The following is a 13181-nucleotide window of genomic DNA, read 5'->3' on the forward strand; positions in this document are numbered from 1 at the left end:
TTGGTTATGAAGGATTATGTCTTGACCTCATATGGTGTTATTGTAGTAGCCTATTTTTATGGTATTCTTGATAACACCTATTGCAAAGATGTACAGGAGGATCCCTGTGGTTTTCCAGGGGAGAGTCTCTAGGTCAGTGCTCTGTTTGTATACAAAAGCACGTCACTGTGCGTAAAAAGTCTCCACCTCATACAGGCCACGCCTCATCCTCCTTACTTGTAGATGAGGGCTGATGCAATGCTCATCTTTATAAAAGGGTGACTCCCCACCCCTCCTCCAACTGAACAGGGTCTTCTCTCCGAGCATATCGCTACTCTGGGAATTTGGTTTAATTAGATTCTAATTCTAATTCTTTTCATTTTACACTTCGGTCAGAGTGTATTTGTTCGTTACTTGAACTGTTTCAGCTAGTCTTTTGAATCCGACCCTGTCTGGTAACAGGCCTATCCATTCATTCTTCAATTTATTCATATTTAACCTAAATACACTCAAGGATCACTCGGCTTTTGTGAAGAAATCGTCAGGACATTTGCTGTTTCTTTTTATACTGAGAGGATTTTACAGGCATCCTGCCACATCTTCATAAGGTAAGAACGCCGGCATCTTGTCATTTACAGACTGTCTGTCAGAAAATTACCGAGTGTAGGCGGCATAGTCTATCTGAGCTGCATGGTAAGATATTACACTTTTTGGTTTGTTATTTGTACCTAATTTTGTCATTATCTGTCCTTGGTTTGCATTTTGAATCTCATTAGTCCATTTCCTGCCATATTACCTGTAATTCTTTACCAGGTCAGTCCTGGTCCAAATAAATAAATAATGAAGCAGTGTGACGTACAGTGCTAGAACTTATGTCACAGGAATACAGAGAGTTTAAACAAAATCTGAGAGAAAAGGAGGTAATTTAAAGCTGTATCTGTGTGTAATTTGCACCGGCTCTAGTCCAGTGAACCAGAGCGCAAGCCTCTGCGCAAAATGGAAAGCGATGCCCATAAAGGGACAACACGTGCCATTGTTTCCATTGGAGCCGGCCATGGAAATCATGTTATGAAATGGATCTGGGGTAACGCCTTTTGGGCTCTGGGTGGATGTACATGTGCGCACTGTTCAGCCAAGAGAAAATATAATATTTATAAGAATGTCAGATTTAGAATATCCACACAAAGCTTTGCCTTGTTGTCATCTCATTCTACTTTATATGTGTTTAAAAACGTCCTGCGCAGGGGTAAAAGACGCTGACACACCCTGTTTACATTTCACTTCAAATGTATTTCGGAGGGAAATGTGCGCAAAGTCAGCGGCGCGTACTGCGGCTTTTTTTTTTTTGTCATTCATGGTTTACAGCGGCGCTGAGGTGATGTCGGGTACCGGTCTGGTATTTTTCCACTGCCGGTGCGTCACCCCCTCCCCCTTTCCTCTACCTCCTCCCCCCTGTATAAAAAGTCACATGATCTGAGGAGCGTCTGCGGTGCGCGCCTGCTGACTACACTGATCATTAAAGAGAACGTGAACGCGCACAGACAGAAATTAAAATATATACATGTGCTCCTCTTTTCTGCTCTGAAATGTACAGCATGAAACAGCCCACTTCCAAAACTGAGATGAGCCGTTTGAACGTCTCCAACGAAGAAGACAGCATCAGCACCAACAGCAATGAGTATCCCTGTTCTAAGAAGGTCAACGGGTGAGGCTGCCTGTAAAATATACCTGAACACACAAAATGTTATGGAAATAATTCTGAGCTGTAAATCATGTACGTCTACATAAACCACATTCCGTTATCTAAATTCTTCTGTCCTTTATTTTCTTTTTAAGCCAATACTCTGACATGGAGGCAGAGAGTCAAAACTTCCTCCCTGAACACAACCTGGGCAAGAAGAAGTATGAGACCGAATATGTAAGAGCTTCTGCCATCCTCCAACAAAAGTATCTTCTTTGATCACATGTCTTTTTTTTCTAATTTCCTAACTGTGAACCTTTTAATTTCCCCACAGCACCAGGGCAATGCTTCCTTTGGGATGTCCGTCTTCAACCTGGGCAATGCCATCATGGGCAGTGGCATCCTGGGTCTGTCCTACGCTATGGCCAACACTGGCATCGCCCTGTTTGTGTACGTTTTTATCTTTTGTATTCAGGATTAATTAGGATCTTTTCCTGTTTTCTCTTTGAAAGTATTTTGGCCTTTTTACGAGCAGGACTTTAGAAGTAAAAAAGTACATAAATGAATAGTGATTTGACTGGTAATACCATGGCATAAACATCTACAAGGCACCTTCAGGCATCAGAGAGACTACAGTCACAGAGGGTGATGTCTTTAAGAAAACAACCACGCAATGTGGTTTTGTCTGATATAGGTCATGATGTACTGAACCTCTGCAAGATGTGTTTTTTTCCTGCCAGATGTGTGTGTGTGTGTGTGTGTGTGTGTGGGTGGGTGGGTGTGTGTGTGTGTGTGTGTGTGTGTGTGTACTTGCTTGACCCTAAGCTGTAGTCTACAACAGGGTCAATAGTTTACTAGTGGTCATTGCTACAGTTTAAGTATTTGCTGTCATGTTTGCTGTAGATACAATTGTGGAGAGAAAGTGAGAAAAAGAGAAAAGAAGTTCTCTTCAGGGCAAATTATGGGTTTTGATGAGAGCTCCCCCTATTGGTTATCCAGTGCATTGAATTACAACATTCACAGATTGCAGCCCATGTAAGATGTTTTTCACATTGTTTGTCATCTGGATTCCATCTTTTTCATTAGTGTCAGTTACTTAGTGGTTTCTCACATTTCTGAGCCGAATGTCCTTAGGAAACCCCACACTTATAACAACACTTTTTCTTAAGTCAAGTTAAGAAATACTTTCTAAAGAGGCACAAGCAGCACTGACTCCAAATCATCTTACTATCTCCCGAGACACGATGTGAAGCACTCAGGTGCCAATAACCAGCCAATGAAAGACCAGTACAGTGTCTTTTTCTGTTACTCATAGTAAACTACTATACTTGTGGTGCTATCAATTGGCAGTTGTATGTCAGTATAGAAACACAGGGAGTGGCAGGAGAATCAGCTTAGTTGAGCTAATCCCACTGCATTTGGGCCACGGTTACATAAGCGGAAAGCTAACATGCGTTCGCAGATCATGAATGGCGCACGCCGTGCCTCAATGTCAGCCTGCAGCTGACCAATCTGAGCCTTACGTCTGCCAGATAGCCGGATAATCCAATTCTTAATACGCAGTATGTTGCTCTTCTCATCAGCAATAACAGTTACAAAAAGCGAGCTAATCTCTGGCAGAACAAACTGACTCCCCGAAAAAGGTCATCCAAAGCATATATTTGTTGAGTCGCAGCGTATGAAGCGATAAGATACGAGTGATTATAATGTCAGAGGCAGGCAGGCAGGTGAGCTGCCAGTCAGAGGCTAAAAGGAGCTGGATGGTCACATGCCGCGAGGAGTCTTTACAGCACTGGTCTCAAATGGCCTGGGCATTAATTTTCACCTGGACTAATAATGCCCGGGCACTAAGTGCTGGCTCTGTAGCGTGCTCAGAGGATCCCATACAGGGAAACCTTTTGCCCTTTGCAACCTTGCTGATGCAGCTGTGACTGAAAGAACTAGCACACCGGTGCTGCCTTCAAGGTTTTCTTTGCTGATCACAATGACAAATTGTGAGAAAATGACAAGTGATAATCTTCAGACTGCTGGGTCTGAAAGTCCCCAGGGTCCAAATTCTGTGATTGCTGAAATTCCTTTTTTAATTCCAAAGCAGATAGTTTGGCATAATCACTTTTCTTGAAACGAATATCAGTATTTTGAGAAACGTACATGTTGAGTTCCTGAAATAAGCAGAAATTTATGAAATCATCTTGTCCTCCTTCCAAAAGACATGATCTGAGTCACTAGAAGGCATCTTCTATGGTTCCAGGAAAGGAGTGTCTGACCTTCACGTTAGCTAAATGTCAATGGGTTTGTTTACCGCAGCACAGAAAATACATTTGTCACTGAATTGGCCTTTAAAGCCTCATGTTCAATACAAGTGTTCATTCTAAAAATTATCACACGTAAAAGCGCACCACTTCAGCATCAATCAGGACCAATTTCTGTGTATAATTATATTTGCGCCTTGTTTGCAATCAGCTAAAGTTCCCTCTTGTCTGTTTACAGAATTCTCCTCTCAGCTGTCGCCATTTTCTCCTTATATTCTGTCCACTTGCTGCTGAAGACGGCCAATGAAGGAGGTGAGTCAGTCAGGTATCCTTCCTTACTCCCCAGTGGCTTCTTTAAGTCCTTCTGAATGCCAAATCTTATTTTTTTTCTGTATTTCTTCTTCACAGGTGCACTGGTGTACGAGCAGCTGGGTTACAAAGCCTTCGGGATGCCGGGGAAACTGGCTGCTTCCTGCTCCATCACCATGCAGAATATTGGAGGTGGGACACTGGCATTTTAAAATCAAAGAAAATTATTTTTAGTCTTACTTTTTTCTATATTTATCCACCATGTGTTTATTCCATGAGCTAAAACTCCCTCTGAAACTGACTGCACAGGGAAAAAAGCTCAGCAGACAAAACCCAGTGTGTGTTTTTGAGAGTCAGAGTAGCTTCCATAAAAAACACGAGTCATTCTGCATGTTTCTTGTTCTTGTTCTCTAGAAGCAACTTCCTTTTCCTTCCATTGGAGTGACTCAGCCCCTCACCAAATATTAGACATCACACTATTAGTGGAGTTCCCTTCATGGACAGGACTGGGCTTATTTTACAGGAAAATGTACTAACTGCAGTTTTTGTCTTTACAGCCATGTCAAGCTACCTCTACATCGTCAAATACGAGCTGCCCATTGTCATTCAGTCCTTTGTGGGAACCAACGAGTGAGTGACCAAATATTTTATTAGCTTCCAAACTCAGAAAACACATTTGATCACCTGCAGGGAGAGCTGCAACGATTAATTAATTAGTTGTCAACTATTAAATTAATCATAACTATTTTCATAATCAAGTGATTGGTTTGAGTATTTAAAAAAAAATATCTTTGGGTTGTGGAGAAAACAAGATATTTGAGAACGTCATTTTGGGCTTTGGGAAACACAGACATTTTCCACCACGAATAAGCGATTAATCGAGAAAATGAGTTAGTTACGGCCTTTGCTGCCGGTCAAAAGTGTCTGTACTGTACTGTCTTCAAGGTGATACGGTTGATTTGACTCTGGCGCCCTGTTGAGTCTTCTGTAAACATGCAAAAGTTAGATTTACAAAACAGGGACCCACTCATAGAAACATTGCTCCACAGCGCTATTAGTGGCCAAAAAATCAACAGGTTAGCTTTAATTTTCAGCGTCCTAACAGGACACATTATTTAGGGCTTTCCAGTAAAAAAAATACCAACTGTTTATATAATTTTCATACTGATACATTTTAGTTTAGTTTAGCAGATAAACAAAATCCAGAACAGAACACACACGGATATATTTTTGAAAAAAAAAATACATTTTGTTTAATATAAATGTCACACCTCAATATTAAACATTTATAAATAAATCAAATCTAAATAATGTTGAACTTTGTGAGTCCCTTAGGGGAGATTGGAACCTCTCCAACAAGTCTGACCAGATTTCTAAGAAATCTGTGGGCATCAGCCTCGGGCTAAGGAACAATTTCGATTGGATTTTTGTAGTGATTAGGACCTGACCATCCCACCATTTGTTTAGTAGTTTTGCAGCTTTAACTATTAACTTAATGTCAATACAACCTAGTTTACACATCCCAAAAGGAACATTTGCAGGGTCAATGCTGACGTGTTGGGAAACTTTATTAACAAACACATTTCCCAGACAGAACAAAACAAGAATTTCATTCTAAATGAGATAAAAAGAGGCACTCGAGGTGTAGTGGCACATCAAGAAAAATGGCTGCCAGTTATTTTTCAACTGGCAGCCAAAGCGTCTTTGTCCTTCTGTTGGAGGAGAGGAGGGGGGTCTGGGTGCTTTAATAGGAACGGACAGTGCTCAGTCTCTCCGAGCGGCCCTTCAAAGAGCCCTTTTAGAAGAAGCAGCTGGTGCCACATCGAGACATAGCGCGGGATGAGCTCACCGCAACCTCGTTTCATGTTTAAAAAATTGATGTGGTTCGGTTCCTCAGTGCTGCTTTGTTAAATCTATTTGTGCGAGTGATGCAGTCATCTTGCGCAGGCCAAGTTTGTGTCAGCTGACATACAGATGTTGGTTAAATCTCCGACGACAAGCTGTGTCAGAGCAGCAGCTGAGGCGTTTGATCAGACCTGAAGCTTCACATACTGCTAATCAGAAGATGTGAAAGGAATGTGAGGTTTTCTGCACAGTGAAGTCTGTTTTAGTGTAAATTAGTTTACATGTCGTGCTGGTTACTCAGTGTGTCTTCAGCTTGGAGAAAGATGACTATTGTCCTGAAAAAGATGACAAAAAATTAAAAAATATATAGCTTTTCTCATCTTTCCTACTGCAAAAAGTACCTTTCATTAAATACGAATATGTCACATATATTACATATATAATATTCCTGCCTTTGTGTTTCAATGCAGGGTAAGAAATTTGACTTTGAAGCTCTGAAGTTGTTCCAGTGTTAAAATTAGATGAGGACGCGTGGGAAAATAATTGTCAAATTATTTATGATTTATCGTGTACATTACAAAGTATAGCTTGCATTTAGAACTTTGTAAAAATAAAAAATGAAAAATCTAATTTAAATGAAACTAAAATGTTATACATTTGACAAAGAAACATTAATCTCCAGTCACATAATGATTAATTAATGACTTCAGCTGTATCACTAACATGTTGTTCTGTCATGTTGTGTTTCAGGGAATGGTACACTAACGGTAACTACCTGGTGCTGCTGGTGACACTCGTTATAATCCTGCCTCTGTCACTACTCAGGAACTTGGGTAAGAAAAGTGTGTATGTGTGTGAGAAAGACTTGTGAAATAATAAAAGAACCAAAAACGATTCTGATTCTGCAGTCTTAAAATAGTAATAAACTCTTTTACGCCCACAGGTTACCTCGGTTACACCAGTGGTCTGTCACTGCTCTGCATGGTGTTCTTTCTGATTGTGGTGAGTAAAACCCACCTGTTCCCTCCACACAGAAATGTATTTCCTACACACACCGTTTTATCACGAGCCAGCCTGTTGAGTCTTAGTCAGAGACAAATTTCAGTTTTTCCATGAAATCTGAGGGAAATACAACAAGCTAGAGTCATAAAACACTGTAACAGAACAAAATGAACTACTGAACTTTGGCTTTCTTTGGTATCTTTTTAAGACTGGGCTTCAGGTGCTCACAGTGGTCTGGTTTCAGGGGTTTTCGCTTCCCATGATGAGCTACATGCAGTTTCAAAGGCTTTTTAACCAGAAAGAAAATAAAGTTCTACTGAATATCAGCCCAAAATGTTAGCTCATTTAGTTTAAAATCTGTTATCTTGTCCTCCAGGTGATCATCAAGAAGTTCGAGATCCCATGCCCTCTGCCGCACGACTTCCATGCTCTGAACAAAAACAGTAGCAAAGTACTGAACATATCCGACCAGAACACCACCGCTGTGGACTACAGCGAGGACGCATGCACACCAAAATACTTTGTCTACAACTCTCAGGTGAGGAAATGAGATACCAAAACTTCTGGAGAATTGAAGTTTAAACTAAAACAAAAATTGGATCTAATATTTTGGTGACATATTCACTAAATTAAGTACATTTTTTCCAGACTGTCTACGCTGTTCCTATCCTGACCTTCGCCTTCGTGTGCCACCCTGCCATCCTGCCCATGTACGAGGAGCTCAAAGAGTGAGTGCACGCAGCTTTCATTTCATTATGTTCACCCAAACTTTAAACAGCAGCTGCTTTCTTATCAGCGTTTTCACATTTATTTTAAACTCAAGAGTTTAAATAATAAAAACTGTGTTCTAGTGTCTAAATGAAACATCCCCTCTTCTCCAAACAGCCGTTCCCGCAGAAAGATGCAGGGCGTTGCCAATGTGTCCTTCCTGGCCATGTTCATCATGTACCTGCTGGCCGCCCTCTTCGGATATCTGACCTTCAACTGTGAGTCTAAACCATCATTTAATGTGTGGTTGAATGTATGGTGGCAGGCATGTAGCTGACCAGTTTTGACTAGAAGCAGATTCTATAATCCTGCTGAAATTGAGAAAAATCATCATATTCCTCAAAATGTATTTTAACATAGTTTCTTGGGGCAGTTCATTGTAGAAGAAGCACAAATCCATATGGCATCAATAATGTGGCAAAATTCTTCAGGAACAGGTTACTATAAAGCCACAAAGGGTTAATCGTACCAGTGTGGGTTTACAAGTGGTCATTGTCCCTGGATACGTAATGTCAAAGCAAATCAATCACCCAAAGTTAAGGGAAGAAGCTTCAAGGTCCAAATTAAATAGTCAGTGTCCCTCTTGGAACAAACCGCTCCAGACAAGACTCAAGGCCTGTTATGCAAGACTGTGAAAAACCCCACCTGATGCAGCTGATCAGTGTGCCACCTGTTTGTTTTCCTGTTTGTCATGGCAGGAGTTAGTGCGCAGGAATGTTCTGGAACATCAGACATGGTTATACAAGAGTATGATAGTGAGCAAAGACTTCATCAACTGTCATGAGAGGGCAAGACCTGATGTGCGGTAATTTGTCAAGGCGGGTGGAGGTTGAGAAATGTTTCTGACGTTTGTTTAAACTTGCTTGGCAGGGTTTGCCAACATTAGGAGATAAGAAAATGGATCTGTCTTTATCTGTGTGTGGGGGTGAAATACACCGCAACAGGGATGTTTAAATGGAGGCAACCAAGTGTGACACAAGCAGCGACATGACACAATCATGAAGAGCAAAATATTTCACATACTACTGAACACAAGGTTTTAGTTAGAGTAGGTTTGGTGTTTTCACACATTTACTGGGGCAAACACCATAAAATAGTAGCTCACACTCCTTACACACTAATGCTGCCTTTCTTTTTATGCTAAACTATTCTACTGTTCTTTGAAATGTTTCCATAAATATAACAAGACTAAGAGTCTATAGCCATGCTAGCATGTCTTTGAGGCTGTACTTTCCAAAGTAGATGTTTACCATCTTAGCTGTTAACTGTGCCTTACATGTTTCCTCATTCCAATAAAGGCTACAGATCGGAAACATTTAAGTGTCATGGATCCCTTTTCTTTCAGCTAACACACTAGCTCCAGTTTTTGGTACACTCAGCACCCTTCTTTCTAAACGTGTCACATATTGCGTTCATGAATCGTGCTGCGCGTGCTTCAGGTCTAAAGGGTCTCTTGTGTTTCAACACAGTGAACGTGGAGTCTGAGCTGCTGCACACCTACTCCAAGATCTACAAGGATGATGTGTTGCTGCTGATCGTCCGCCTGGCAGTGCTGGCTGCCGTCACTCTCACCGTCCCCGTGGTGCTTTTCCCTGTAAGGATCAAAGAGATCGAGCACATCTTAGATTATTGCTGGCACAAGATTTTAGGGGATCATAAAGGATAATCTCTCTTTTTTTGTCTCTCTGTAGATTCGTACCTCTGTAAACCAGCTCCTGTGCACCTCTAAGGAGTTCAGCTGGATCCGCCACACCATCATCACTGTAGCCCTGCTGGCCAGCACCAACGCCCTGGTCATCTTTGTCCCCAGCATCAGGGACATTTTTGGCGTCATCGGTGGGTGTCTTTGAGCGTGTTAATGCATATGATGCCACAAAAAGCGTCTCAAATACAAAATGATGGCTAAAATGCCAAATGTCTCCCCTCACATAGGCGCTTCTGCTGCTGCCATGCTCATCTTCATCCTGCCCTCGGCTTTCTACATCAAACTGGTCAAGAAGGAGTCCATGAAGTCTGTGCAGAAGATCGGGGTAAGGAGTGAGATCTTACATCTACAGGGACGTTAGAGAATTAGGAGAGACTGTTGCAAGAAAGTGAATATGCATACTGCCAAGCTTTTCACGTCACTCAGTGTGAACACTTTAGCTAAATGTGAAATTGTTCTCCTGTCCAGGCCACTGCCTTCCTGCTGTTGGGCTTCGTGGTCATGATCGGCAGCATGATCCTCATCATCCTGGACTGGGTCCACAATGCCTCAGCCAGCTCGGACTCAGCCGACGGACACTAAAGCTCCACCTCCTGCTGGGCCTGTCGAGGAGAGGGAGGCTCTCAGCGCAAGACTGCTACAGCCGCGCAACCAACAAAGATCAGAAACCTATTGTAAAATGAAAAACACAAGAACTCATTTGATGCTCGCCTTTGACTTCCTGAGCGACGAACCATGCCATTCCAAGAGAATGTATCCGAACTTTGTACAGTACGCTGTTATAGGCCACAGAGATGGTGTTTTCCTTGTTTTTCCTCTTTTTATCCTAACCTTTTTTGTTGTCGTTTTTGCTTTTAATGTTTTGTGTAGTTATGGTACAGCTGAGAACAAATATTTGAAGGTGCCTCAAATCAGAGACGATATAGTTGTAGAGTTGAAAATGCAGCTTACACTCACGTACAGTATTACGTGCGCACGAGTGTGGCTGTAACCTCGGAGCTCGGAAACAACACATCCTGCTGAAAAAGTATGCGAATGTCCTGAATATTGACAGGAGGCAACTGACTTGAACGTTTATCCTCAAAGACGATTAAGTTCCTTCCAACATTTGTTGTTTTTTTACTTTGCCAAAAATGTATTTGTGAAGAATCTTTGTATATTGAAAAGCACTTACTGTTCAGCACACAAAACAGATTTGTCAGTTTTCACAGGCGAGGCCTACTACACCGCCTATTCAGTATTCGTACAAATGTTTTATGACCTTGCTTATAGCATCAGCTTTCCTGGTAAAACATAGTGCAGGACCTGCTTTTTCAAACACGACACTGGGAGCTGCAGAGTATCTCACAAGAGGACTCTTTGAAACTGCATTTACTCTTTATAACATGCTGAAGATCTTGTTGGAGTAGCGTGTGCAGCAACGAGACTACTGCTTCAAGACCTGGAGGCCTCTGAGCCTGCAGTTCCCCCTTCCCTGGAAGGGGAGGGGGAAACTTAAAAATGTTTTCTTTATGGGAGAATACTTTGAATTTGACCACATGCAGTGGTTGTAATATACCTGTTAAACTTGCAAAAATGAAAAACCAGAAGTCAAATGTGCTCTCAAACTCTGACAACCAAACAACAACAAAGAAGTATACAGGAGCATCTGTCACATGTATTTTGAGTGTTTTTACATATAGTTGCGAAGTATTCTGCTTTCAAAATGTTTCACAAGGAAGAACTTGATAGCTCAACGTGGACTTGTCTCCTGTTGAGTTGTGAACCTCTCATCTGACGGTGCACTGTGCTTCCAACACTAACTTAACATCAAACTGTTATTGTCCAACATCTATTTATGGAAGACCGTTAAAATCAATGTAATTTTATCTATTTTACTATATTTATATAATATGTATATATATATGTATATATATCTATTGAGTTCAACTGTATATACGCTTTGTTTTGTTTTAACTTTTTACAATAATGCATTGGAGCCGTAGAACATAAACAAAAAACCCCAAGAAGGGGAATTTGTGAAATTGAATTGTCTCCAATACACCAGAGCTTCAACTGTTCATCTCCATTAAGACTGACTGAAATATCCTACTGTGTTAATTCTGTGAAAAGTGTGTTGTATGTGGAAGCCACTGATACAGCGGCACCAGTCTTTGTTTACTTTTTGGCCCCTAAACACAAAAATGGATCAGCAAAATGTTCTTCACGCACATCTTGGTTAAAGAGTACGTCAGCCATCTCTTGACCTCAGGAGCAAGGAGGGCTTCGTCTGCCAGTTTTACACTCTTGTTTCAATGAAACACTATGTACATCCTGTAAATAATGTCCAAGTAAAATCAAAGAATCTATCACAATGACTGTTGGTGTTCCTTTTGCCTGAGTTTGTAAATGCAGTTTATGAGGACAAGAAGTTAAAACTGTTGTGGATTTGTACCAGGTCCTCCATCATGCACTGACAGAAACCTCCAAATGTCTGGTTAGATTGTTGTCAGAATGCAGGTCAACCACAACAGCGCCCACTAGGGGGCCTTACTCATGACAAACACATTTTGTTTTAAATACAGTATAGTCTCAAGTGCCAATGACAGGGTCCAAGCAGATTATCTGAGAGCATCTGGACAGACATTAAGAAAAGATTCAGACAATTTTTAATGAGAGTGTTTATTATTTTAAATTCTTGGAACAGTGACGGATGAGGAAGGGAGATTCTGAGCCAACCGCACAGAAAAGGCTGTGTAGGTGAAGAGTTTAAGGGTGCTTTTACACCTGGCATCGTCATTTAGTTTGGTTGAATCGCACTACTGTTTTCCCCCTTGGTGCGGTTCGTTTACGCAGGTGTGAATGCAGCACTAAGGTGTGCACCAAAACCGGACTGAACAAGTGGCCCGAGACCTCCTTGTAGATGGTGGTCTCTGTATGCTTTCATATTAACTCTGGTGCAGTTCGCTTATGTGGAATCAAACAAACTATATTTTTTTCACTTGGTCTGGACCAAACGAACCGAACTACAGGTGTGAAAGCACCCTAAAAGTAAAAATAGGATGTAATGGGAATTTCATGAGAACCATCTTTAAAACACTGCCATGTAACTAATCTCACTAGGGGCCTCCAGCCTCTTGGGTATGGGATCAATGAAAGGTAAATGTGTGTGATGCTTTAACATATGTCCAGAGGGGTCAGGACTTTAAGTGGTTCACCACATGTACCTTGGACATGGTGTCTTTCTATAGATCCGGATTGAGTGTATGGCAGGCTAGGTGAACAGACTCAGGGCAGGTTTAAATCCAGGAATTTAAAGTTTATTGAAAAACGGGGTGTGAGCGGAGCAGACTAGGGAATGGAGACCAGCGAGTGGATTTCCAGGCAGGGGCAGAATCTCCAGGCAGGCAGTGATCCTGAGCACAGAGAGACAAGGTAAATTGAACTCACAAGAAATAAACAGAACATGCAACTCAAGATTTGTAGGCCGCAGCACAAATACCACTGAGGTAAGCTGACGATCTGGAGACGAGTGAGGTGAAGAACCGGGTACTACTGCAGAGTCTTGATTAGTGGAATGTGGATGTGCAGGTGGAGGTGGAGCGCCAGGCCCAGAGTGAGAAGCCACACTCAGACAACACAGAGAGACAGACAGACTAAC

The 13181-nt window shown here is 41.6% G+C and overlaps 1 protein-coding gene across 1 annotated transcript; it reads left to right on the top strand.

Moving 5' to 3' along the window:
* Window positions 1-262: 262 nt before the first annotated feature.
* LOC119918306 (sodium-coupled neutral amino acid transporter 2-like) lies at window positions 263-11895 on the top strand. Its single transcript, XM_038738962.1, has 16 exons — window positions 263-587; window positions 1574-1684; window positions 1816-1897; window positions 1995-2110; window positions 4151-4224; window positions 4321-4413; window positions 4779-4851; window positions 6817-6899; window positions 7010-7068; window positions 7445-7606; window positions 7717-7796; window positions 7954-8054; window positions 9306-9430; window positions 9528-9672; window positions 9769-9866; window positions 10010-11895. The coding sequence occupies exons 2-16, from the start codon at window positions 1575-1577 to the stop codon at window positions 10121-10123; spliced, it is 1515 nt and encodes a 504-aa protein (XP_038594890.1). The 5' UTR covers window positions 263-587; window position 1574; the 3' UTR covers window positions 10124-11895.
* Window positions 11896-13181: the final 1286 nt, after the last annotated feature.

The sequence above is a fragment of the Micropterus salmoides genome, unplaced genomic scaffold, assembly GCF_014851395.1.
Source record: "Micropterus salmoides isolate LMB-PRFRI ecotype aquatic unplaced genomic scaffold, ASM1485139v1 Ms_hic_scaffold_23, whole genome shotgun sequence".
Lineage (NCBI taxonomy): Eukaryota > Metazoa > Chordata > Actinopteri > Centrarchiformes > Centrarchidae > Micropterus > Micropterus salmoides.

Excerpts from the sequence above, each read along its gene's own strand:
- LOC119918306 (XM_038738962.1), top strand. The coding sequence starts at position 1,575 with ATGAAACAGCCCACTTCCAAAACTGAGATGAGCCGTTTGAACGTCTCC. Across the intron at positions 7,797-7,953 it reads ATGTACGAGGAGCTCAAAGA|CCGTTCCCGCAGAAAGATGC; the intron begins GTGAGTGCACGC and ends TTCTCCAAACAG. Across the intron at positions 9,673-9,768 it reads GGACATTTTTGGCGTCATCG|GCGCTTCTGCTGCTGCCATG; the intron begins GTGGGTGTCTTT and ends CCCCTCACATAG.